Source organism: Hemiscyllium ocellatum, chromosome 2, assembly GCF_020745735.1.
Source record: "Hemiscyllium ocellatum isolate sHemOce1 chromosome 2, sHemOce1.pat.X.cur, whole genome shotgun sequence".
NCBI classification, from domain to species: domain Eukaryota; kingdom Metazoa; phylum Chordata; class Chondrichthyes; order Orectolobiformes; family Hemiscylliidae; genus Hemiscyllium; species Hemiscyllium ocellatum.
Genome location: NC_083402.1, coordinates 302,078 through 329,009, shown reverse-complemented (window position 1 = coordinate 329,009; position 26,932 = coordinate 302,078). Strand labels below are relative to the sequence as shown.

The window sequence follows — 26,932 nt, the reverse complement described above, 5'->3', positions numbered from 1 at the left end:
GTTTGCAGGATTGATAAAGATAACCTACTCACAGCAACTGACATCAGGTATCAGTTCAGAATCCCAACATACTAACACAATATCCATTTCAGACTGACCCTTCAGACTATGACGACCCTTTGGCAAGGCGCAAGTATCACTTTGGTTTTGGAAAATATTCTATACAGCAGATAATTAACAGAGGACACTGCTGTAGTTTCACCTGTGACAGACGTACCTTTGGTGTAAAGAGCTTTGTGAACTTTGGAGGGCCTCTGAGGGGTAGCTGAGGCAGAAAATCCTGGAGGCAGACGGACATGTACAAGCACCAGCACACTGGGCCGTACACCTGGGTGCTTGAAGGGCATAGTGCTGAAATACAGTCGAACACCTGGACCCAAGAAAAGACAACAGTCAGTGCAGTTAGACAACAGATTACTATGGAGAGAGCAGTCAGTGCAACTAAACAATGGAATATTGCTGGACAGCAAGCATTGTCACAGTACTACTGACCAGCTTCCCTTGGTTGGGGAGTTTCGAAGCAGGGGGGACATTTTAAAATATGGGGGATATCACTTAAGTCCAAGATGAAGACAATTTATTTTTACTCATGATGGCTGTAAACCTTAGGAATTCTGTAGCACAGAGAACTATGGAAGCTCAGTCTTTGACTATGCTTAATGTAGAGACTGAGATTTCTGAGCACCAATGTGCAGAGGGTTGTGGGAATGGGGTGAGTAAAGGCATTTGAAAGTTCAATGAGCCATGATAATCGTGAATGGCCTACTCCTGTTTCTATTTTGCTATGTTCATATGTCAGTGCAGTTAGATGTGAACAAACAGACAGTAATCTGCATGGCTTGATGATAGACTCATCTAAAGGCAGTAGCGGACCAAATGTAGAGACAGCAGCCTGTGAATTAGACTATGGATCCAATGCAGAGATATCACGACAAGAAAGGAGGTCATACATTTTGTGTAAAACTAAAACAGAACGCTTACAAAGTGGCCAGAAACAGTTATTATACAATAAACATCATGGCTGTACCACAAAAAAAATTATGAATTCCTATATTGGCTCCACTTTCCCACAATGGGCTCACAGTTTGAATGTTATGACAAAAAATCTGAAGAATGGGAAATATCAAAACAACAGCAAAGGAGGACCAAGAAACTGGTCAGGAAGAAATTATTTCTCATCTCAGTCCTAAATGGCCTACACTGATCCTTAAAGGACTACTCCTATTTCTGGACTCCCTGGTCATTGAGAACATTCTTCCTGCATTGACCCTGTTTGGTTCTGTTTGAAGTTTATTGCTTCCTATGAAGAACCCCCCAACCCATTCTTCTGAACTCCAGTGAAAAGAAGCCAAACTGATCAAATCTTTCGCCTGTCATCCCAGCCTGATAAACTTTTGTTGCATTCCCTCCATACCTTGGTTTAACTTTGAGTCTGATTGTCCTGGATTACAATCAGCAGCGATCATTACAATACTAAGGTGAGATCAGCAATTCTCTCTTGTTCTGTCATCCCCCATAAGCTTAAGGAAGACAAGAAAATTATGCCAGCGCCTTGACTATATTCCTTCAAGTCACTCAGCGTTCTCGCCCAGATGCATCTCATCTGGAAAAGATCAGCAAGTCCGGTAGCATCTATGGAGAGTAATCAGAGTTAATACTTTGGCTCAGAAGACCCTTCCTCAGAACAGCTCTGCCCAAGAGTCACTTGATCTGAAACATTAATGCTGATTTCTCTCCACAGATGCTGCCAGATCTGCAGAGCTTTTCCAACAACTTCGGTTTTTGTTTCTGATTTACAGCATCTGGAGTTCTTTAGTTTGCATCTCATCTGGTTTTGGTGACTTTACAGAAAGTACAGACAAACTTATCTAATACATTCCCCTTTATCAATTTTTAGCCCATTCTGTATTGCAACACTCTCTCCTTTTAACTCTTCCACAATGACTTAAACAATATCTCCATCCTTGCTCAAGAAAAATGCAAAGCACTTATTTGATACCTCAATAATTTCTGCTCCCTCCATGAGGGAAATTCATTTTTTCTTCTCAGTTCAATCCACTCTGTCTTCGCCACATTTTCACTTCTCAGATAGTGTTCTCACCTCTCTTTATAGGATTGTCTACAAATTTATTCATGATTTCAATCACCTCTATCAAATATTTTTAAACTTACTCAGGAGAACAATTATTGTTTATTCAGTATATCTACATAACTAAAGAATTTATTGGTTGGACTATTCAGTCAACTATTTTGCATGCTCTCCAAGGTGTTCACACCATTTGGTTGCAGAATGAAACACAGCACAGTCCCTCCTGATCAGTTTTGGTGATTTCAAACATAACTACATTCACTGTGAAAACATCACACAATCTCTTTAAATAATGGCAATCTGGCATCAAAAACTCAGTACTACCTCATTATTGTATCTCAGAGGCATCATAATTTACTCAATTCCTGAACATGAGCACTACACTCCATGAATTAACCAATGCTGCACTGAACACCAGTAATAACACTAGTACACAGGGCAGCACAATGACTCTGGTTAACACTGCTGCTTCACAGTTCCAGAGACCCAAGTTCAATTCCACCCTTGGGTGACTGTCTGTGAGAGTTGTTTGCACATTCCCAGTGTCTGCTTGGGTTTCCGCTGGGTGCTCCGGTTTCCTCTCACAGTTCAAAAATGTGCAGATTAGATGGATTAGCTGTGAAAAATTGCCCACATAGGTGTCTAGAATTGAGCAAGCTAGGTGGATTAGCCATGGGAAATGCAAGGTTACAGGAGTAGGGATAGTAGGGGTGGGATTGGATGGGATGCTGTTTGGATGGTCAGTACGGACTCAATGGCCCACTTGCACACTGTAGGAATTCTATGATTCTACAACGTTCCACAAATTAACCAACTCTATCTTCTCACCTGCATGTGTCACAGCAAGCAGGTGGCAATCCACGGACTCTGAGCTCTCAATAACTGCTATGTGAACAATCGGTTTGAACACAGCTCGATCTATGGTTCTGAGAAAAACAAAAGGACCATTGAGAAGAAATAGCAACACTACACCGCAGTATTTCTAAAGCAAGAATATCCCAGAGACCAATGGGATACTCACACCATAAATCCCAGACAGTTAGAATATGCATCCATCATAAATATCCCAGAAATTACATATAGACATGCATAAATATCCCAGAAAGTATAAATGCACACACACAGGGATATTTCAAAACGTATTAGGCATAATACGCGAATGCCTCAGAAAGTGTGACGGTAGTTCTGCAAGTACAGGTCATTCTGCTATAAAGCCCACTTCATGAACGTAAAATCGCTGTCATGCAACTGACAAATTGGGGACACTGTTTCCATAGTGTATCTATTAAAACGAGCATTGGCTGTGGCTCGATTACATTGCCAACACTTTAAGCCCTGCTTCTAAACTATGATTTTTCTATAATGTGGGGTTGCACAAGAACGCAGCCATTGTGTTATAGAAGGGTTATAAAGAGTAGAACCCAGAAACACAACCTCAGAGTGAAGGGACAGCCTGTTGGAACTGAGAGTAGGAGGAATGTTTTCAGCCAAAGGATGGTGAATCTGTGGAACTCACTGCCACAGAAAGCTGTGAACACCACATGATTGAGTGTATTGAAGACAGAGATAGATAGGTGTGTGAGAGACAGAGAGAGACAGAGGAATATCCCAGATAGTACATGCACACACACAGGCATATCCCAACAAGGATTTGCACACACAGGAATACTCAACAGCGTGCACATACATACCAACTCAAATAAACTAGAGATGGGAGATAAAACAACAAGTGCAGGTCATTCAGCCTATCAGACTTTGTCATTTAATATGATCAAAGTTCATCATCCACTTCAATGCCTTTTTATCAAATAACAAGGTCATAAAAGCAGGAAAAGGAGGATAACATGGTGAGATCAGCTCACTCATAAGAGATTAAATGACTAGCAAGACTAAGAAGCTCAGGAGAACAGAGGAACTTTGTTGTGCTTGACCACAGGCCCTTGGAGGCAACAGGCCAGGTTAATTGAAAAGTTAAGACACTTAGAAGATATTTTCCTTTATCAGAGAGAAAGTGAGGACAGCAGATGCTGGAGATCAGAGTTGTGATAGGTCAGAGGGGAGTGGATAGGCAGGAAGGAAGATGGACAGGTAGGACAGTTCAAGAGGGTGGTGACAAGTTGGAAGTCTGGATCTGCAATGAGGTGGGGGCTGGGGAGATGAGGAAATTGGTAAAGTCAACACTGATGCCGTGAGGTTGGAGGGTACCAAGATGAGGCATTCTTCCTCCAGTCGATAAAGGCAATGTAAGCCTCATCAGTCAAAGCATACATTGTAAGGGCTGGAAGGTTATGCTGAAGCTGTATTGGATTTAGATTAGGCTACAGCTGGACTACTATGTGCAGTTCTGGTCATTACACTGTAGGAAGGGTGTGATTATACTGGGCAGTGTGCAGAAAAGGTTCACTGGGATGCTGCTTTGGATGGAGCAGTTTAGCTATGGTCAGAGTCATGTTGCTTTCTTCAGAGCAGAAAAGGCTGATTGAACACAGAACAGCACAGCACAGGTCCTTCAGCCCTCAATGGTGTGCTGACCTTTTATCCTACTCAAAGGTCAAACTAACCTACATACCCTTCATTGTATTATCATCGATATACCTATCCAAGAGTCGCTTAAATCTCCCTCACGTATCTGACTCTACTAAAACCAAAGGCAGTGCATTCCACGCACTGTGCAAAGAACTGACATCTCTCCTAAACCTTCCTCCAAACACCTTAAAATTATGCCCCTTCGTGATAATCATTTCTGCCCTGGGAAAAAGTCTCTGGCTATCCACTCTATGCCTCTCATCATCATGTACACCTTTATCAAGTCGTCTCTCATGCTTTTTCACTGCAATGAGAAAAGCCCTTCAAAGTTTGAGAGAAGATTTGTAGCTTGGGTGCTCGTTGTTGTGTATCTGTTCGCCAAGCCAGGAATTTGTGTTGCAGATGTTTCACCCCCTGTCTAGGTGACATCCTCAATGCTTGGGAGTCTCCTGTGAAGCGCTTCTGTGATCTTTCCTCTGGCATTTGTAGTGGTTTGAATCTGCCACTTCCGGTTGTCAGTTCCAGCTGTCCTTTGCAGTGGTCGGTATATTGGGTCCAGGTCGATGTGCTTATTGATTGAATCTGTGGATGAGTGCCATGCCTCTAGGAATTCCCTGGCTGTTCTCTGTTTGGCTTGTCCTATAATAGTAGTGTTCTTCCAGTCGCAGTTGTCCCAGAAAAGCCCTTGCTCCCTTAACTTTTCTTCATAAGACATACTTTCCAGTCCAGGCAGCATCCTGGTAAATCTCCTCTGCACCCTCTCTAAACCTTCCATATCCTTCCTATAATGAGGTGACCAGAACTGAACACAATATTCCAAGTGTGGTCTAATCAGGGCTCTACAGAGCTGCAGCGTAGCCTCACGGGTTCTTAAACTCGATCTCCCTGCAAGTGAAAGCCAACACATCATACAACTTCCTAACAAACCTATCAACTTGGGTGGCAACTTTGAGAGATCCATGGACATGGACCCCAAGATCCCTCTGGAAAGGGAGGCGTACATAAGGTCTAGGCAGCTAAAAACAGAATGGGCCCTGGAGGAATTCGGAAGAGTCGGACCAGTCTTAAACGAGGAATCAATTGGGCTAAAAGGGGTCATGAAATAGCTTTAGCGAGCAGAATTAAGGAAAATCCCAAATCATTTTATTCTTATATAAGAAGCAAGAGGGAACTAGACAAAGGATTGGTTCACTAAAGAATAAGGAAGGAAGGAAGGCTGTGTGTCAAACCTGAGAGAATGGGTGAGATTCTGAATGATTACTTAGCATCAGTGTTCACTGAGGAGAGGAACATGATGAATGTTGAGATTAGAGATAGAAGTTTGATTAGTCTGGATCACATTGACATAAGTAGGGAAGATATGTTGGGTAGGCTAGAGGTTATTAAGGTGGACAAAGCCCCAGGAACAGATGGGATCTATCCTAGGTTGCTGAGGGAGGAGAGAGAGGAAATAGCTGGGGCTCTGACAGATATCTTTGTGGCATCCTTAAACACAGGTGAGGTGGCGGAGGACTGGAAGGTTGCTCATGTTGTCCCCCTGTACAAGAAGGGTAGTAGGGATATTCTGGGTAACTACAGATCAGTGAGCCTGACGTCAGTGGTGGGAAAGTTGCTGGAGAAGGTACTGAGGGATAAGGTCTATCTATATTTGGAAAAGAATGGGCTGATCAGTGATAGGCACCATGGTTTTGTGTGGGAGAGATCGTGTCTTACCAACTTAATAGAGTTCTTTGAGGAAGTGACCAAGTTGATTGATGAAGGAAGGGCTGCTGATGTCATATGCATGGACTTTAGTAAGGCGTTTGATAAGGTTCTCCATGGTAAAGTAATGGAGAAAGTGAAGTCACATAGTGTGCAGGGTGTTCTAGTTCGGTGGATAAAGAACTGGTTGAGCAATAGGAAACAGAGAGTAGTAGTTGAAGGGAATATCTCGAAATGGAGAAAGGTGACCAGTGGTGTTCCACAGGGGTCAGTGCTGGGGCCACTGCTGTTTGTGATATACATAAATGATCGAGAAGATTGGTGGAGTAGCAGAAAGCATAAGGGACTGTCAAAGAATACAGGAGGATATAGATAGACTGGAGAGTTGGGCGGAAAAGTGGCAGACGGTTTTCAATCCAAATAAATGTGAGATGATTAGGAAAGTCTAATTCTAGAGCGAATTATACAATGAACGGAAGAGCCTTGGGAAAAGTCGATGGACAGAGAGATCTGGAAGTGCAGGTCCATTGTACCCTGAAGGTTGCTGCATAGGTGGATAGTCAGGTCAAGAAGGCATATGGTATGCTTGCCTTCATTGGACGGGATATTGAGTATAAGGACTGGCAAGTCATGTTAAAATTGTACAAGACATTGGTCCGGCTGCATTTAGAATACTGTGTATAGTTCTGGTAGCCACATTACCGAAAAGATATGGACACTTTGGAGAGGGTGCTGAGAAGGTTTATGAGGATGTTGCCTGGTATGGAAGGTGCTAGCTATGAAGAGAGGTTGAGTAGGTTAGAATCGTTTTCATTAGAAAAAAGGAGATTGAGGGGGGAAATTGAGGTTTACAAAATCATGCAAGGTATAGGACAGGGTAGATAGAAACCAGCTTGTTCCCAGGGTGAAGGATTCCATCACGAGAGGTCAAGCTTTCAAGGGTGAGAGGTGAAAAGTTTAAGGGGAATATACACGGCAAGAGGGTGGTGGTCGTCTGGAACTCGTTGCCAGCAGATGTGGTAGAGGCAGGCATGATAGATTCATTTCAGATGCATCTGGACAGACGCATGAGTAGGTGGACAGCAGAGGGATACAGATGCTTAGGAATTGGGCAACAGGTTTAGACAGTACAGGTGGGCGGCACGGTGGCACAGTGGTTAGCACTGCTGCCTCACAGCGCCTGAGACCCGGGTTCAATTCTCGACTCAGGCGACTGACTGTGTGGAGTTTGCACGTTCTCCCCGTGTCTGCGTGGGTTTCCTCCGGGTGCTCCGGTTTCCTCCCACAGTCCAAAAATGTGCGGGTCAGGTGAATTGGCCATGCTAAATTGCCCGTAGCGTTAGGTAAGGGGTAATTGTAGGGGTAGGGGTATGAGTGGGTTGCGCTTCGGCGGGTCGGTGTGGACTTGTTGGCCTGTTTCCACACTGTAAGTAATTTAATCTAATCTACATTTGGATCAGCTCAGGTTTGGAAGGTCAAAGGGCCTGTCCTGGGCTGTAAATTTTCTTTGTTCTCCATACTGCCAAGAAACCTGCCTTTAACCCTGTATTCTGCATTCAAATTCGACTTTCCTAAACGAATCACTTCACACTTTTCCAGGTTGAATTCCATCTGCCACTTCTCAGCCCAGCTCTACATCCTGTCAATGTCCCATTGCAACCTACAACTCCACCAGTCGACCAACCTTCACGTCATCGGCAAACTTACTAACCCACCCGTCTACTTCCTCACCCAAGTCATTTACAAAAGTCACAAACAGCAGAGGTCCCAGAACAGATCCCTCCAGAACACGACTGGTCACCGAGCTCCAGGCTGGACACTTTCCATCTACTACCACCCTCTGTCTTCTATAGGCCAGGCAATTCTGTATCCAGACACACAGGTTTCCCTGTATCCCATGCCTCCTTACTTTCTGAATGAGCCTACCTTGGGGAATCTTATCAAACACCTTGCTAAAATCAATATCGACCACATCCACTGCTCTACCTTCATCAATGAGTTTTGTCACATCCTCAAAGAATTCAATAACACTTCTGAGGCATGACCTGCCCCTCACAAAACCTTGCTGACGATCTCTAATCAAACTATGGCTTTCCAAGTAATTGTAAACCCTATGTCTCAGAATCCTCTCCAATGATTTGTCCACCATAGATGTAAGACTGACTGGTCTGTAATTTTCAGGATTATTCCTAGTTGCTTTCTGAAAAAGGGAATAACAGGTGCCACCCTCTAATCATCTCGCATTATTCCAGTGGGCAATGAGGACACAAAGATCATTGCTAACGATGCAGCAATTGCTTCCTGTAGTAACCTTGGCTATAGCCCGTCTGGCCCAGGGGACTTACTATCTTTACAGTTTTCAAAATTTGCAACACATCCTCCTTTTTAATGTCAACCTGTTCTAGCATATCAACCTGTTTCACGCTGTCCTCACAAACATCAAGGTCCCTCTTACTAGTGAATACTGAAACAAACTATTAAGCACCTTCCCTACCTCCTCAGACTCCAGGCACAAGTTCCCTCCACTATACCTGATCAGCTTACTCTCATTCTGGCCATCCTCTTGCTCTTCCTAAGTGTAGAATGCCTTAGGGTTTTCCTTAATTCCACCTGCTAAAGCTTGTTCATGCCCCCTTCTAACTCTCCTGAGCGCATTCTTCAGTTCCTTCCTGGTTATCTTGTAACTCTTTAGAGCCCTGACTGATCCTTGCCTCCACAAGCTTCCTTCTTGCGCTTGACTAGATGTTCCACATCCTTTGCCATCTAAGGTTCCTTCATCCTCCTATCCCATCCTGGCATCAGTGGGACAAACCTATCCAGCATTATCAGCAAGTATTCCCTAAACTACTTCCAAATTTCTGTTGTGCATTTCCCTGAGCACATCTGTTCCCAATTTAGGTGCCCAGTTCCGGCCTAAAAGCATTGTAATTCCCCTTCCCCCACTTTAAATACTTCAGCAAATTGCCTGCTCCTATCCCTCTCCATCACTATAGTAAAGGTCAGGGAGTTATGATCATGATCATCCAAATGCTCTCCCAACAAGAGACTGGACACCGGGTCTGTTCGTTGCCAAGCACCAAATCCAGTATGGTCTCCCCTCTACTTGGTCTATCTATATACTGAGTCAGAAATTCTTCCTGGACACACCTGACAAAAACTGCTCCATCCAAAGGTGGACACAGTTAAAAATCTCACATCAGCTTATAGTCCAACAGATTTACTTCGAAGTACAAGCTTTGGGAGCACTGCTCCTTCATCAGGTGGATCATAGGACACAGAATTTATAGTAAAAGATCAAAGTGTCAGACAACTGATGCCATGTACCAAACAAACCTAGATGCCGTTAGGTCTTCAAACACTTAGAATGGGAATGCAGGTTTTGATTGATTAATATGTAAATCCCAGAACTTCTTTCAAGTCACAGTCCCGAGTTAACTAATGTTTCATCAGTAAAAACAAAAAGGGTGACATCTCAGCTCAGACAATGCATTAAAGGTGTGAGGTTAGAGTCTGTCTGTACCCCAAAGTTGAGTCGGACTGGTTTGATTTCCAAAGTAGGAATTTATAAAATGTCACATTTTATGAGGGAACAAGGTTTGTGTGTGCTCGAGGGGGAGTAAGAGCATATGTGCATACATACACTTGCTAGAGTGTGTGCACAAGTGTGACGGAATATATGTCTGTGCGAGGGTATGTAGGAGTGTGATCATGTGTAAAGAGAGTGTGTGCATGTGTGTTTGTGTGTGAGAGTGTTTACAGTGTTGTGGGGTCATCTGTAGTGTGGCATGAACCCAAGATCCCAGTTGAGGTCATCCTCATGGGTACCAAACTTGGCTCTCTCCCAGAGCACAGCATTCTCTCAGCACTGTGTGGCACTTCGCATTCCCTCAATACTTCCTGTTTTACATGTTCAAGTGTTACAATGGCAATTGAAACCAAAGGATTTTGACCACTCTACCATGGCTTATAGATAATGTTGCACATTGCACATGGAGTGCTTGTGACGCCCACCACCTGTCAAAAGTTTTATTAAAAAGAACACTCAGTGCAGACAATGCATCACACAAAACAGACATTTGCTCAGAGTTGACACCATCAGAATTTTCACTCACCGGGCTATGTTACCTGCTGCAGCGACTATGGAATTCTGGGATAAGGAAGCCACTCTGCCCATTCCCTGGCCATCAGTACCCAAGTCATACACCTGAAAATCAGAGAGAACCTATCACCACCACCAACTGGTAAAATAGAAGGCACATAGTCAAACAGGTGACCTGCATTAGAAACAAACAGATCCCTTTTAACAGCAGTTTCCACAGATGACAAAGGAGATTTATAAAAATTAGACAGAAAGAGGGGTTATGACAAGTGTGAGGCAGAATAAGTAATTGAGAATCAACAGAAGTATCTCTGGTTTTTTTTTGGGGGGGTGGGTGATAAAGCAAATCAAAAAAGCAAAAAAGAACTATGAGAAAAGTCTAACAGCTGACAGAAAAGGGGAATACCAAAAGTTTTAACAGGCATCTAAACAAAGAGAAAGCTACAAGAGGGGTTAGGCAGATTGGACACCAAAAAAGGGATTTCTACATGGAGGCAGCAGGTATAACTGAAGTGTGAAATGCATATTTTGCACCCGTATTTATAGAAGAGGACCTCAGCCATGGTACACAAGGGAAACTCTCACTCAAAGGGTTCAAAATCAATAAAGTAGTCATCTTGGATAGACTGTTGGTACTTAAACTTGACAAGGCATACAGATCAGCTGACATCGTCCAAGGTTTTTGAACAAAGTGAGGGTAGAAATTGCAGGGTCATTGGCCACAATCTTGCAGCCTTCCATGGACTCGGGGGGATGCCATAACTGGTAAACTGACAACATTACAGCCTTATTCAAAAAGATTCTAAGACCATTCCTGGCAATTCCAGACCAGTTACTTACCTTTATTGGCAAGGAAGCTTTCAGAAACAACTATTTTGGACAGAATTAGTATTCACATTGAAAAAGGAAGATGGATTAGGAAGATTCAGCATGAATTTCTAAACTGAAAGCTTTGTTGAACTAAATTCTTGGAGTGTTTGTGATGAGATAACAAAGAAGCTTGATGAAAAGATCTGGATCTTGGTGTGCGGGGGACAATTTTCAATTTTTCAAATGACACTAAACATGAAAGAGTTGTAGATTGTGAGGAGAGTGCGGAACTCCCAAAGGATATTGACATGTTCATGGAACAGGTTGATAGATGTCCGATGAGGCTCTGTGCAGACAAGTGTGAAATGATGCAATATGGTAGGAAGAAGATTGAACGACAATGTAAAATAGTGGGTATATTAATAAAAGGTTGCAGGATTTCAGGAACCAGAGTGTACAGATTATTGAAGGTGGCAGCACAGATGGAGAGCATAGTAAATAAAACATATAGTGTTCTTAGCTTTATGAATGGGGCACATAAGAGCAAGGAGATAATGTTGAACTTGTACAAGATACTTGTTAGGCTTCTGCTGTAGTATTGTGCAATTGTGGGCGCCACATTACAGAAAGGATGCAAATGTATTGGAAAGGGTACAGAAACAATATGCAAGAATGGTTCCAGGAATAGTTCAGTGAATAGCATCGACTGAAGAGTTAGGAATGTTCTCCGTGGAGAGAAGGCAATTGTGGGGAAATGTGATTGATGTTTTCAACATCATGAGGGAGCTGGATGAGTAGATAGGGAGAAGGTGTTCCTCCTGAGAAAAGGAAGATGTACAAACGAAGCAAAGGTGATGCAAGAAAAGAACTTTTTCACACAGGGAATAGTTAAGACATTGATGAAGGCAGGTTCCATTGAGGCATCCAAGAAGGCATTGGATAATTATTTAGATAGTGATGGAGCACATGGCTATTGGAGACTAGCACTAAGTAATAATGCTGGTTTGAAGAGACAGTATAGACACTGAGTGGAAAGGTGCTTGTTGCATCAGAACAATTCTATGATTATGTGATACAACAGAAACAATGCAGAATGGCAGAGATAATCACATGAAGGAGAATTATCAAAACATCTGGAAGTATTTCAGTGCTGACCAATTGGGAGGCTGACCAATTGGCAGCCATGTGTGGATCGAGAAGGACAGCCTGAAGAGTAATCAGGCTTTTTCGACCATGATGAGACGGCAAACAGGTGTCAGTGTTACACAGCAACTGGATGTTAGCTGCACTGCGATGAAGCAAAGGATGTCAAGATTATGCAGTGAATGGGTGCAGTGTCATTGTAACGCAGCAATTGGTTGTCAGTGTAATAATAACACAAAAAGACCTACCTGTAGCACACCCTTTTCTGAGCGTGTGTACAAGATGCTCCTCGAGTTGTCAATGGCAATCTGAACAATTGGATCTGGGTGAAAAATATGGAAACCATTAGCAAATGACATGGAAAGACAAATCAAAGGGCCAAGCAAACCACTCAGTTTAGCTAATCCACTATTGACAAATCAAAAAATAAATCAGCTGATTCCTCTAGAATCACACTCTGCACGTCAAGTGTCAATGTCACTTCCATAAGACCACAAGACATAGGAGTGGAAGTAAGGCCATTCGGCCCATCGAGTCCACTCTGCCATTCAATCATGGCTGATGGGCATTTCAACTCCACATTCAACTTCCAATGTCATCATCATCTTACTAAAATCTGGCAGTTTGTGCCAAAATCAGGAGAACTGGTCCACAGACCAGTGAAGCAGCCACTGCACAGGGAGGCAACAGCCTAGTGGTATCATCACTAGGCTATTCATCCAGGGACCCAGGTAATGTTCTGAGGCCCTGCATTTGAATCTCGCCAGGGCAGACTGAAATCTGGAATTGAGGGTCCAATGATGTTGATTGCTACAAGGAACTTCCTAGATCAGTAAAATCCTTTAGAGAAGGGAGTCTGCTGTCCTTAATTAAATAAAACAAAGATACTGGAGATCTGAAACAAACAAAAACAGAAAATGCTAGAAAAACTCAGACAAAGCAGATTTGATGTTTTAAGACCAGTGACTCTTCTTCAGAATTGACAGCAACTAGGAAACAGCTGATGATGGGGTGGGAAGTGTGTGGGCCAGTGTGTGTGTTATGGGGTGGAGACAGAGTCCAGAAATGAAGAGAAAAAGGTTTGGCAGTCAAAGGGATTGTTGATAGTAAGGCAGAGAAGAAAAGAAGCTAGGCAGGTGATAATAGGGACAATGAGTGGATGAAAATGGACTGCCTACACTGAAAGCAACTCTATTTCACTACAAGACCTGTGGTAAGAGGTTGGTCAAAGATGTGGAGGAGATGTTACAGCTCTAAATTGATTAAACTCCTGAAGGTTCCAAAATTCCCGAAGCAGAATATGAGGTGTTGTTCTTCCAGCTTGCGTTAAGACTCTCTTAAGCACTGTAGTTGGACTCAGACAGAAATGCTGGGCAGTGGAGCACAGTGTTATGTCGAAGTTGCAGGCAACTGGAAGTCGAGAGTCACTCTTGCAGAAGTAAGTGTTTCATGTCTTCAATGTACAGGAGGTCCCATTGAGAGCATAACTTCACTCACCCTTCCCTTCCTACTTTGACTTAGTTATTTTACAATGTGTCACCTGCTGCTTAATAAATTTACAAAATACTTCCTAATAGCAGATTCTGACCAGCCAATGAGTTTTGTTGGGAGTCTCTTTTTTCCCCAAACAACGGCAGGTGTCCCTTGAGGCAAAGTACCAGCATGGACAGGGTTGGAAGACTGACCTTCTGAACTTTTACCTTCTTGCTTTTTCTAATTCATTCCCATGGCCCACAATGCTGGACTACCTATTTCTTTACTTGTCTCACTTTTTTTTTGTTTCCAAAGAATTTGATCTTAAGTGTTTGTAACTCGGTACCTTTGTACCTAAGGCAAAAGTGAGGACTGCAGATGTTGGAAAGCAGAGAGGTGCTGGAAAAACTGTGCAGGTCAGGTGAATTGGCCATGGTAAGCTGCCCAGAGTGTTCAGTGCATTACTCAGAGGGAAATAGGTCTGGGGTGGGTTACTCTTCGGAGGGTCGGTGTGGACTGGTTGGGCAGAAGGGCCTGGTACATACTGTAGGGAATCGAATCTAAAACAAAAGCACAGCAGGTCGGGCAGCATCCGAGAAGCAGGAAAATCAATGTTTCGGGCAAAAGCCCGTCATCAGGAATGAAGGCAGGGAGCCTTCAGGGTGGAGAGATAAATGGGGGGAGTGGGACTGGGAAGAAGGTAGCAAAGAGTACAATGTACCTCGCACAGAGTACCTTTGTAACTAAGATGGCACTGTAATGCGGTGACAATAGGTGCAGGAGTAGGCCATTCTGCCCTTCGAGCCTGCACCACCATTCAATATGATCATGGCTGATCATCCTTAATCAGTATCCTGTTCCTGCCTTATCTCCATAACCCTTGATTCCACTATCCTTGACAGCTCTATCCAACTCTTTCTTAAACTAATCCAGAAACTGGGCCCTCCACTGCCTTCTGGGGCAGAACATTCCACACATCCACCACTCTCTGGGTGAAGAAGTTTCTCCTCATCTCTGTCCTAAATGGCCTACCCCTTATTTTTAAGCTGTGTCCTCTGGTTCGGGACTCATCCATCAGCAGAAACATGTTTCCTGCTGCAAGAGTGTCCAATCCTTTAATAATCTTATACATCTCAATCAGATCCCCTCTCAGTCTTCTAAACTCAAGGGTATACAAGCCCAGTCACTCCAGTCTTTCAACATAAGATAGTCCTGCCATTCCAGGAATTGACCTTGTGAACCTACGCTGCACTCCCTCAATAGCCAGAATGTCTTTCCTCAAATTTGGAGACCAGAACTGCGCACAATATTCCAGGTGTGGTCTCACCAGGGCCCTGTACAGCTGCAGAAGAACCTCTTTGCTTCCATACTCAATCCCTCTTATTATGAAGGCCAGCATGCTATTAGCTTTCTCCACTACTTGCTGTACCTGAATGCTTGCCTTCATTGACTGGCGTACAAGAACACCAGATCTTTTTGTACTGCCCCTTTACCTAACTTGACTCCATTTAGGTAGTAATCTGCCTTCCTGTTCTTGCCACCAAAGTGGATAACCATACATTTATCCACATTAAACTGCATCTGCCATGCATCTGTCCACTCACCTAACTTGTCAAGGTCACCCTGTAATCTCCTAACATCCTCCTCACATTTCATCCTGCCACCCAGCTTAGCATCATCAGCAAATTTGCGAATATTACTATTAATACCATCTTCTATATCATCAATATATATTGTATATAGCTGAGGTCCCAGCACTGATCCCTGCGGTACCCCACTGGTCACCATTCTGAAAGAGAGCCGTTTATCACTACTCTTTGTTTCCTGTCAGCCAACCAATTTTCAATCCAAGTCAGTACTTTGTCCCCAATACCATGTGCCCTAATTTTGCTCACTAACCTCCTATGTGGGACTTTATCAAAGGCTTTCTGAAAGTCAAGGAACACTACATAAACGACTATGAACTCGTTTAAGTATGTGACAGTAAAGCTAACTCAATTCCATTCAAGAACTGACTGCAAGACAGTCCTCCCTCCACCATACTGTCGCACACAATTACAATGCTAAATGGGACAGACCTTGAACAGATCTCGCAACTCAAGGGACAATGGATCATGGACAGCAGCACAATCATAGTTCAACACAATCTGCAAGTTCATGGCCCAAAATAACACAGACTCTACCATTATCATCGAACCAAGACATCAACTCTGGTTCAATGACTAGTGCAACATGCATACTTAAAAATGAGGTGTCAACATGATGAAATGACAAAACAGGACAACTTGCACACCAAACTGCAGACAGTAAATCACAAAAAATGCTAAGCAATTCCATAACCAGAGTTTTCAAGCTCTGCATCTCTGCCACATCTAGTTGCGGAATGATGGTAGACAATTAAACAACTCACTAGATGAGGAGGCTCCACAATTACCCTCATTGGTAATCATGGGGGAGTCCAGCACATCAGTCCAAAATGTAAAACTGAAGCACTTGTATCAACCTTCAAATGGGTTATCCATCTCAGCCTCCTTCAGAAGTACCCACCATCACAGATACCAGTTTTCAGCCAATTCAATTCATTCCAAGTGATATCATGGCACTTGTGGAGACACTGGATACTACAACTGGATAATATTCCTGATGAAGGGCTCTGGCCCGAAACGTCGAATTTCCTGTTCCTTGGATGCTGCCTAACCTGCTGTGCTTTAACCAGCAACACATTTTCAACTACAACTGGATACAACATTCCAGTAATTGTACGGAAGACTTGTGCTTTAGAAGTTGCCAAACCTCTAGTCAAGATCTTCCACTATAGCTACAAAACTAACATGTATCCAGCAATGTACATATGCCCAGTTATGCCCTGAACACAGAAAAGAGGAAAACTCTAACCCAGTCAATTACCACTCCATCAGTCTACTCTTGATCATTGTTAAAGTGACGGAAGGAGTCATCAACAGTGCTATCAAGCAGCAGCCGCTCAGCAAAAACCTGGTCTGATGCCCAGTTGGGGTTCCTCCAGGGCCACTCAGTTTCTGACCTCATTCCAGACTTGGTTGAAACACTGACAGAAGAGCTGAATTCCACAGGAGAGGTGAGAGTGACAGCCCTTGACATCCAAGCCAAATTTAACTGACGTCAAAGAGGCTGCACAGAATTGGGAATCAGGGGAAAACTCTCCACTGATTGAAGTCATAATTGGTAGTTTGGAAGATGGTTGTGGCTGTTGGAGGTCAGCCATCTCAGGTCCAGGACATCTCTGCAGAGTTCCTCGGGTTAATGTCCTGCACCCAACTTCAGCTGCTTCAATGACCCAAGTTCAGAAGTGGGGAGGTTGGCTAATGTACAATGTTCAGCACTGTTTGCAACTCCTCAGATACTAAAGCAGTCTATGTCCAACTGGCACGAGAGGCTGAAAAGTGCCAAGTAACATTCGTGCCTTCCAAGTACCAGGAAATGGCCTTCTCCAACAACAGAGAATCCAACCATCATCCCTTGACATTCAATGGCATTATCATCATTGAATGCTTCACTATCAATGTCCTCTGCATTACTATTGACCAGAAACTGAATTAGACTACACAAGAGCAAGTCAGGGGTGAGGAATCCAACAGCAAGCACCGCCTTTATTGAATCCTCAAAGCCTATTAGGCACAGGTCATTCACAAATAATATGGATAAGTCAGATGAATGGCAGATAAAGTTTAACTTGGATATCTATTTTAGTTGGAAGAATAAAAAGACAAACTATCTGAATAACAACAGAAGCTTCTGTTTTTGCTATCTGCAGAGAAAAAGCCTAGTAAGGACAAATGTAGGTCCCTTACAGAATCAGTTGAATTCATAATACTTTGGATCTGTCTTCACTAAGGGGGACACAAATGACCTTCTGGAACTGCTCGGGGACAGATGGTCAAGCTTGAAGAAGGAACTGAAGGAAGTCCTTATTATTCAGAAATAAAGTGACGTTACATCTCTACAAATCCATTGGTCAGCGCACATTTGGAATATTATGCTCAGCTCTGGGCATTTTATTCAAGGAAGGATGAAGCAGCCCTGGAGAGAGTTCAAAGAAGATTTGTTAGAATGATGGCAGAAATGAAGGATTTTAGATACAATGAAAAATGAGAGAAATTGGTCTTACTCTCTTTACAGCAGAGAAGACTAAGAGGTGACCTTAATGAGATGTTCAAAGTTATGAACACGTTTGACTGGGGAAAGGAGAACAACCGGTTTCCACCAATTGGCATCTCAGTAATTAAGCGGCAATTTCAAGACTGCCAGCAAGACAGCAAGGAATGAGATGAAGAAAACCTTATTTTCACAGAGTTGTTAGGATTTGGAATGTGCTGCCTGGAAGAGTGGTAGAGGCTGATTCCATAGGATTTCAAAGGAAAACTGAATATGTATTTGAAAGTGATGAATTTAGAGTGCTACAGAGATTGTGCAAGAGAATGGGACAAACTGGAGAACTCTTTCAGGAACTGACACAGACAAAGTGGATTGAATGGCCTCTTTCTGTACAGTAAATTCTATGATTCATGTAATGTAGTTGCTGTTTACATTCTACTTACTTCATTATGGGATGCTGGCTCCAGTGGTTGAGCCAGTGTTTTTCACTGTTACTTGAGTGATACTGGGTCAAAATTCCTCCCAAATGATATTGGGAGGGATAAATAAAATGCAGCAATTGAGAATCACAAAGGGCAGCTAGGGATGGGAAATGAACACTGTTCCAGCCAGCAAAGCCTCATCCTCAGAATGAAGAAAATGATAAGAAAACTAATGGCTGTTTCTCAGGTTGGAGTAAAGTTTAGAAGGATAGAAGGATAGTAGAATAAGGGGTGATTGTTCAAAAACCTTTAAGATTCTGACAGGACATGACAGGATAAATGCAGGAAGGATGTTTCTAATAACTGAGGAGTCCAGAAGTAGGGGTCACAGTCTAAGGATACAGGGATGAGGAGAAATTTCTTCACCCAGAGAGTTCTGAGTCTGGGAAATTCTCTACCACAGAAAGTAGTTGGGATGTAAATTCACAATTCTTTCAAAGAGGAATTATAGTCCTTTTGGCTAAAGGGATCCAAGGGTATGGGGACAAAGCAGGGACCAGGTACTTGATCAAACAATCGTGATCATTATTAACTGCTACTTTCTTGGAAAATTTATACGCTCCTTGCTGAGTTCCAATACAAACTCTAACATTCCTTCTTAACTTGGTCAGGCCATCTTTCCAATTCTATTTTTGTGCTCAACATGAATGAGCAATTAGTACAGTTCTTCTATATGCTTTTAAATGTTTGCCATTGCCTGTTCACCATCATCTTCAAGTAATGCTCTTCAATCCATCACAGCCAGCTCACATCACACACCATCACAGTTTCCTTTATTTAGATTCAGGACCCTCTTCTCAGAATCAACCAAATTAACTCAATTTTCATGGAAAATTCTATATTCTGCTCACTTTTCCCCCCCAAAGGGTCTTGGACAGCTAACTTGTCAATTATTCTTTTCTCATTTCACAGCACCTAGGGTGGCATGTTTTCTGGTGGGTTCTTCAAAGTATTGGTTCAGAAAACCATCCTGTCCATATTTTAGGAATTTCTCCTCAATGGCACTGGTATGGATTTGGTTTGTCCAAACAATATGTAGATCATTTTCCAGACTGGAGACAGGTAACTAGTGATGTTCCACAGAGACCAGTCTTAGGTCCCCTGTTGTTTGCAGTATATATAATTGATCTGGAGGAAAATATGAGTTGTTGTGGTTCTGATTATTATGTTTGCAGAAGACACGAACATTGGTGGAATTGTTGCCCGTGCTGACAATTGAAAGGATACAACAGAATATAGATAGATTAGCGACTTGGGCACAGAAGTAGCGGATGGAGTTTAATCCAGACAAATGCAATGTGAGGCATTTGAACATCATTTGTGAATTATATTGTAAATGGCAGAACCCTTAGGAACGTTAATATACAGACAGATCTGGGCATGCAGCTACACAGGTTCCCTAGAAGTGGCCACACAGGTGACCAAGGTGATCAAGAAGGTATATGGCACGCTTGCCTTCATTGGCAGGAGCATGGAGTACAAGAGTTCATAGAATCATAGAATCCCAACAGTGAGGAAACAGGTCCTTTGGCCCAACAAGTCCACACCAACCCGCCGAAGAGCAACTCCGCCCAGACCCATTCCACTGCCCTATTATTCAACATTTCCCCTGCCTAATGCACCTAACCTACATATCCCTGAAGAGGATGGGGCTTGGCCAATTGTCTAACCTGCACATCTTGGAATTGTTGGAGGAAACTCGAGCATCCTGAGGAAACGCACGCAGACACAAGGAGAATGTTCAAGCTCCGCACAAACAGTTGCCAGAGGCTGGAATTGAATGTAGGTCCCTGATGCTGTGTGACAGCAGTGCTAATCACTGAGCCAGCATGCCGTCCATGTTGTAATCTATATAAAACCTTTTGTTCGGCTACATTTACAATACTGCGCACAGTTTTAGTCATCACACTTCCAGAAGTATATGGAAGCTTTGGAGAGAATGCGGAGAAGGTTCACCAGGATGTTGCCTGGTCTTGAGGGCACCGGCTTTGAGGAAAGGTTAAAAAGACTAGGATTGATTTCACTGGGAAGAGAGGAGTGAGACAAGACCTGATAGAGGTCTACAAAGTTATGAGAGGCCGAGATAGGATGAATAGTCAGAGGATTTATCCCAAGGTTGAAGTTTCAATTACAAGGGGGCACAAATGCAAGGTGAGAGGGACAAAGTTTAAGGATGACAAGCAAGGGAAGCTTTTCACACACAGTGTGGTAGGAGTCTGGAAGGCACTGCCAGAAGAGGTGGTGGAGTTAAGCACATTGGCAACATTTCAGAGGTATCTGGATGGTTTCGCTCTTTTATTCAAGTCAACCACAATTACTGTGTCTTTCTTGTGCCACTATATTTCTATTTAACGCCTTCTCCGATATTATGACAACAGTTTGACAATCTATATGCAACATTTATTATCACTTTCTGCTCCAAGGTTTCTAAGTTCCAACAACACAGATGTTACTTCATTGGAGCTGATACTCTTCCTCACTATTCTGTGAAGTTCCTTCTTTCGCCAACAATGTTGTCCCACCTTTCTGTCCATCTTTGCTAACAACTAAATACATTTGGATAATCAGTTCCAATCCCTGGCCAACCAACAGCCTTGTCTCCGTTTTCCCAACCATACCGGATCTGTTTCTATCGATTTGTGGAAGTACTTCAGTTTTTTTATCATGAAATTCTTTTTCAATTAATTCAGAGATTGTGGGCATTGCTGGCTAATCCAGTATTTGTTGCTCAGAGGGCAGTTAAGAGTCAAACACATTTCTGTGGGTCACAGGTAAACCAGACCAGATGAGGCCAGAAATGTTTTTCCTTAAAGGACATTAAGTGAAACAGATGGGTTTTTCTGAATGCTTCATGCACTAAGGCCTTCAACATTGTTAAATTCACTTGTATTATTTTGTACAGTGGCCATGATGTACACTTTAGTATGCAAGCAACAACTACAGAATTTGCAGATGATGCAAAACTCGCAAACACCGTGAGCTGTGAGGAGGACAGTGTAGAACTTCAAAACGACAGAGACAAGTTGACAAAGGGATCAGAAAGGTGGCAGATGAACTTCAACGGGGAGAAGTTGAAATCATGTATTTTATAACAAAGAACATAGATAGATGTATTAAAAAATGGGATACAAAGCTCAAAGGGCTGCTAGAGCACAGGACCTGTGTATATTTATGTATAGGTCACTGACCAAGGCAAGTGCAGAGAGCAATTAATACAGCATGAAGTGTGCTGAGCTTTATTCTGAAGTAAAAAAGCAAAGGAGGTTATGCTGAACTATGCAGGACACTTGTTAGACCTCAGCTGGAGCACGATGTATCCCAGTAAAGTAAGTGTGTTAACACACTGGAGTGAATGCAATACAGAGTCAGGTGAGATATTCAAAAGGACATCAGCTGAATATTTAAATTGAAGCAATGGACAAGGGTAGGGGAAAAAGTCAAGAGAGTGACATTAAATCATAAAGCAACTTGGGTGACCACCAGACAGAGCATGAGGGCTAAGCAGGCAATGCAGGAATCTCCTGTGATACACTGTTGTTGACACTGTTGAGGGAAATGGATAACAGCAGCAGCCAAATTATTGGCACCATGGTTGGTTTTGCTGCAAAGGGAGGGAAAGATAGGCATAGAAATGCTATAGTCATAGAGATTCAATCACAAGGGGAAACGATAGGCATACCGGTGGCTGCAAACGAGAGTCCAGGATGGTGTGTTGCCTCTCCTCTCCTGTTTCTAACTTCAGCCCATACCACCTCAGTAGACGAGTCCTTGTTAAAAGTTCTTTCAGCCACCGTTATACTATCCTTGACTAACAAGGCCACACTTCCCCCTCTTTTACTGCTTTGCCTGTTCTTAATGAAAGATTTAAACCCTGGAACCTGCAACATCCATTCCTCACCCTTATTTCGGAAACTTCTGGCATTGAAGTAGACACATTTCAAACCAGTTTGTTGTCTGCCAGCACATTTCTGTGACTGTGAAATCCTGTCCATGCCCACAGAAAATGAGGAAGAAAGTTAAAATGTAGAACCTCAAAAGGTAGTTATCACAGGATTACTACAGTGCCACGAGCTCATCAGGGTAGAAACAGCAGGATATATCGGATGAACATGTGGCTGAAAAGATGGTGCGAGGGGAAGGGCATTCACATCTGTGGGGCATTCAGATCTGTACTGGGAGAGGTGAGACATATACAAACTGGACAGGTGACACCCGAGCACGAGCGGGACTGATGTCCTTTGGGGGATATTTGGTACAGTGGTTGAGGAGGGTTCAAACTAGTGCGGCAGGGGGAGGGTAGGCTAGCAGATGCAGAAATTGAGGGAGAGGTAGAAACCAGTGCACACATTACTAAAAACAAGAGCATGCAGGGAAACGCTGCTGCAAACAGCGAAGGAAGCAGTTAGAAATACATGTGCTTCAATGCAAGAAGTATAGTAGGCAAGTTAGATTAGCTTAGCATTGGTTAGTATTTGGAACAAGACAGTACTGTGATTAGAGATTTGGCTGAAAGAGGGACAAGACTGGCAGCTGAATGTGTCAGGTTTTAGATGTTTCAGGTGTGATAGAAAGTGAGGTAAAAGAGGTGGGGGAGTTGCATTACTGGTAAAGGACTATCTCACAGCTGTATTGAGCAAGGATACATTAGAGGACTCATGCAACGAGGCAGAATGGGGAAAACTTGGGAATGGGAAAAGGTGAAATTACAATACTTGGGTATACCACAGGCCTCCCAACAGCCAGCAGGAAATACAGGAGAGAATCTGCAGATAGATTTTGGAAAGATGCAAAATCAGCTGGGTTGTTGTGGTGGGTAATTTTTAACTCCCCCGATATTGACTCAGATTCACTATGTGCTCGGGCTTGGAATTTGTAAAGACCAATTCAGGAGGGACTCTGGACACAATACCTAAACAGTCCAACGAGGGAAGGAGTTATACTGGACCTGGTTTTGGGAAATAGGCCCTGCAAGGTGAGTGAAGTTTCAGGGGAGGAGCATTTCGGGGGTAGTGAGCATAATAACATGAGTTTTAAGATACTCATAGATAAGGATAAAAGCAATTCTCAGGTGAATATGTTAAACTGGGGGAAGGCAAACTGAAACAATATTGGGTAGGAAGGGGAAAATTTTGATTGGAAACTGTTGTTTGAGGGTAAATCCATATCAGACATTGGGGAGTACTTAAATCAGCAGTTGATAAAGGGTGCCTGTGAGAATGAAGGATACGTATAGCAGATTAACTGAACCTCAGATGATCAGTAATGCCAAGAACTTGATCAGAGAGAACAAAGAAGCATATGTAAGGTCAAAGAGGATGGGAACTGGTGAAGCTCTTAAAGTAGAGAAGGAAAGTAGGAACAAACTTAATTAGAAGGGCTATAAGGTATCAGGAAAATTGTCAGTAAACGGGATTAAAGAGAATCCCAAGGCATTTTAAACAGATATAAAAAGCAAGATGGTAGCCAGGGAAAGGGCTGGCCCATTCAAGGACAAAGGAGATCATCTATGTGTGGAGCCAGAAGAGTTAGGTGAGGTCCTAAATGAATAAGGACAGCAAAGATGATTCTCGATAGGAGTGAGAGTGGCAGGGTGGTTGTCACGGGGGACTTCAACTATCCAAATATTGACTGGGAACACTACAGTAGGAATACTATAGATGGGTCAGTTTTTGTCCAGTATGTGCAGGAGGGCTTCCTGACACAGTATGTAGACAGACCTACAAGGGGCGAAGCCACTTTAGATTTAGTACTGGGTAACGAGCCTGGCCAGGTGTTAGATTTGGAAATAGGTGAGCACTTTGGAGACAGCGATCACAATTCTGTCAGATTTACTTTAGTGATGGAAAGGGATAGGTGTACTCCACCGAGCAAGAGTTACAGCTGGGGGAAGGGAAATTATGATGCAATTAGGAAAGATTTAGGAAGCGTAGATTGGGGAAGGAAACCGCAGGGGATGAACACAATAAAAATGTGGAGCTTATTCAAGGAAAAGCTCCTGTGTGTCCTAGATAAGTATGTACCTGTCAGGCAGGGAGGAAGATATAGAATGCGTGAGCTGTGGTTTACTAAGGAAGTGGAATTCCTGATCAAGAGGAAGAAGGCGGCTTATGTTAGGACAAAATGTGAAAACTCAGTTAGGGCACTTGAGGGTTACAAGGAAGTCAGGAAAGACCTAAAAAGAGACCTCAGAAAAGCCAGGAGGAGACATGAGAAGTTGTTGGTGGATAGGACCAGGGTTAACCCTAAGGCTTTCCATAGGTATGTCAGGAATAAATGAATGACGAGAGTTAAATTAGGGCCAATCAAGGATAATAGTGGGAAGTTGTGTGTGGAGGCAGAGGAGATAGGGGAAACACTAAATAAATATTTTTTGACAGGGTTCACTATAGAAAATGAAAATGTTGGCGAGGAAGATACAGAGATACTTGCATCTAGACTAGAAGAGATTGAGGTTCACAAGGAAGAGGTTTTAGAAATACTGCAGAGTATGAAAACAGACAAGTCCCCTGGGCCGGATGGGATCTATCCCAGGATCCTCTGGGAAGCAAGGGAAGAGATTGCCGAACCTTTGGCATTGATCTTCAAATCATCATTGTCTACAGGAATAGTGCCTGAGGACTGGAGGATAGCAAATGTGGTTCCCTTGTTCAAAAAGGGTAGTAGAGACAACCCTGGTAATTACAGACCAGTGAGTCTCACTTCAGTTGTTGGTAAAGTGTTGGAAAAGGTTATAAGAGATAGGATTTATAACCATCTAGAAAAGAATAATCTGGTCAGGGAGTCAGCACGGTTTTGTGCCTAAGGGTAGATCATGCTTAAGAACCTTATTGACTTTTTTGACAAAGTGACCAATCAGGTAGATGAGAGGAAACCGGTTGATGTAGAGTATATGGATTTTAGCAAGGCGTTCGATAAAGTTCCCCACAGTAGGCTATTATACAAAATGCGGAGGAATGGGATTGTGGGAGACACAGCAGTTTGGATCAGTAATTAGCTTGCTGAAAGAAAACAGAGGGTTGTAGTTAATGGAACATGTTCATCTTGGTATCCAGTTACTAGCGGCATACTGCAAGGGTTGGTGTTGGGTCCACTGCGGTTTGTCATTTTTATAAATGACCTGGATGAGGGCTTAGAAGGGTAGGTTAGTAAATTTGCAGACGACACTAAGGTCGGTGGAGTTGTGGATAGTGATGAAGGATGTAGTCAGTTGCAGAGAGACATAGATAGGATACACAGCTGGGCTGAGAGGTGGCAAATGGAGTTTAATGTGGACAAGTGTGAGGTGACCCACTTTGGACAGAGTAATCGGAATGCAAAGTACTGGGCTAATGGTAAGATTCTTGAAAGTGCGGATGAGCAGAAAGATCTCTGTGTCCATGTATACATATCCCTGAAAGTTGCTACCCAGACTGACAGGGTTGTTAAGAAGGCATACAGTGTTTTGGCCTTTATTAATAGAGGGATTGAGTTCTGGACCCAGGAGGTTATGCTGCAGTTGTACAAAGCTCTGGTATGGCCACACTTGGGGTATTGTGTACAGTTCTGGTCACCGTATTATAAGGAGGATGTAGAAGCTTTGGAAAAGGTGCAGAGGAGATTTACTAGGATGTTGCCTGGTATGGACGGAATGTCTTACGAGGAAAGGCTGAGGGCCTTGAAGCTGTTCTCATTAGAGAGAAGAAGGTTAGAGGTGTCTTAATAGAGACATACAAGATAATCAGAGGGTTAGATAGGGTGGACAGGGAGAGCCTTTTCCAGGTATGGGGACGGCAAACACAAGGGGACACAACTTTAAAGTGAGGGGAGATAGGTATAAGACAGATGTCAGAGGTAGTTTCTTTACTCAGAGAGTAGTAAGGGTATGGAATGCTTTGCCTGCAACGGTAGTAGATTTGCCAAGTTTAAGTGCATTTAAGTCATCATTGGACAGGAAATGGACGTACATGGAATAGTGTAGGTGGGATGGGCTTCAGATTAGTATGACAGGGTGGCGCAGCATCGAGGGCCGAAGGGCCTGTACTGCGCTGTAATGTTCTATGTTAATACTTTGTGTCGGTATTCACCAAGAGAAGGAATTGGTGGAGTATGGTCTCAGGGAAGACAGCGTTGAGTTTCTAAGACAAGTTGCTATTGAAAAAGAAGAGGTGTTGTCTGTCTTAAAATGTATTAAGATAGTTAAGTCCCTTGGTCCTGTTGGGATCTATCCCAACATATTGAGGAAGGCATAAGAACACATTACTGGAGCATTTACAGACACCTTTGCATCCATGATGGCCACAGGTAAGGTCCCAAAGGACAGGAGAATTCTCAATGTTGGCCCATTGTTTAAAAAGGCTAGCAGGGATAATCTGAGAAACTACCGACCTGTGAGACGCTCAGTGGTGGTGAAATTATTAGAAAAGATTCTCAGGGACAAGGTCTGTACACATTTAGAAGCGAATGGACTTATTAGCGATAGACAACATGGTTTGTGCA

At 43.1% G+C, this 26,932-nt stretch overlaps 1 protein-coding gene across 1 annotated transcript in view; it reads right to left on the bottom strand.

The window, feature by feature from the left end:
- The window catches only part of nup155 (nucleoporin 155), a 208,047-nt gene that overhangs the window by 129,719 nt on the left and 51,396 nt on the right, over positions 1-26,932 (bottom strand). Inside the window, exons 9-12 of the mRNA XM_060834039.1 lie at positions 12,617-12,690; positions 10,429-10,520; positions 2,918-3,015; positions 218-370 (exon numbers count right to left, since the gene is read on the bottom strand). Of these exons, the coding sequence (XP_060690022.1) occupies positions 218-370; positions 2,918-3,015; positions 10,429-10,520; positions 12,617-12,690 (417 nt within the window). The remainder of the gene's footprint in view (positions 1-217; positions 371-2,917; positions 3,016-10,428; positions 10,521-12,616; positions 12,691-26,932) is intronic.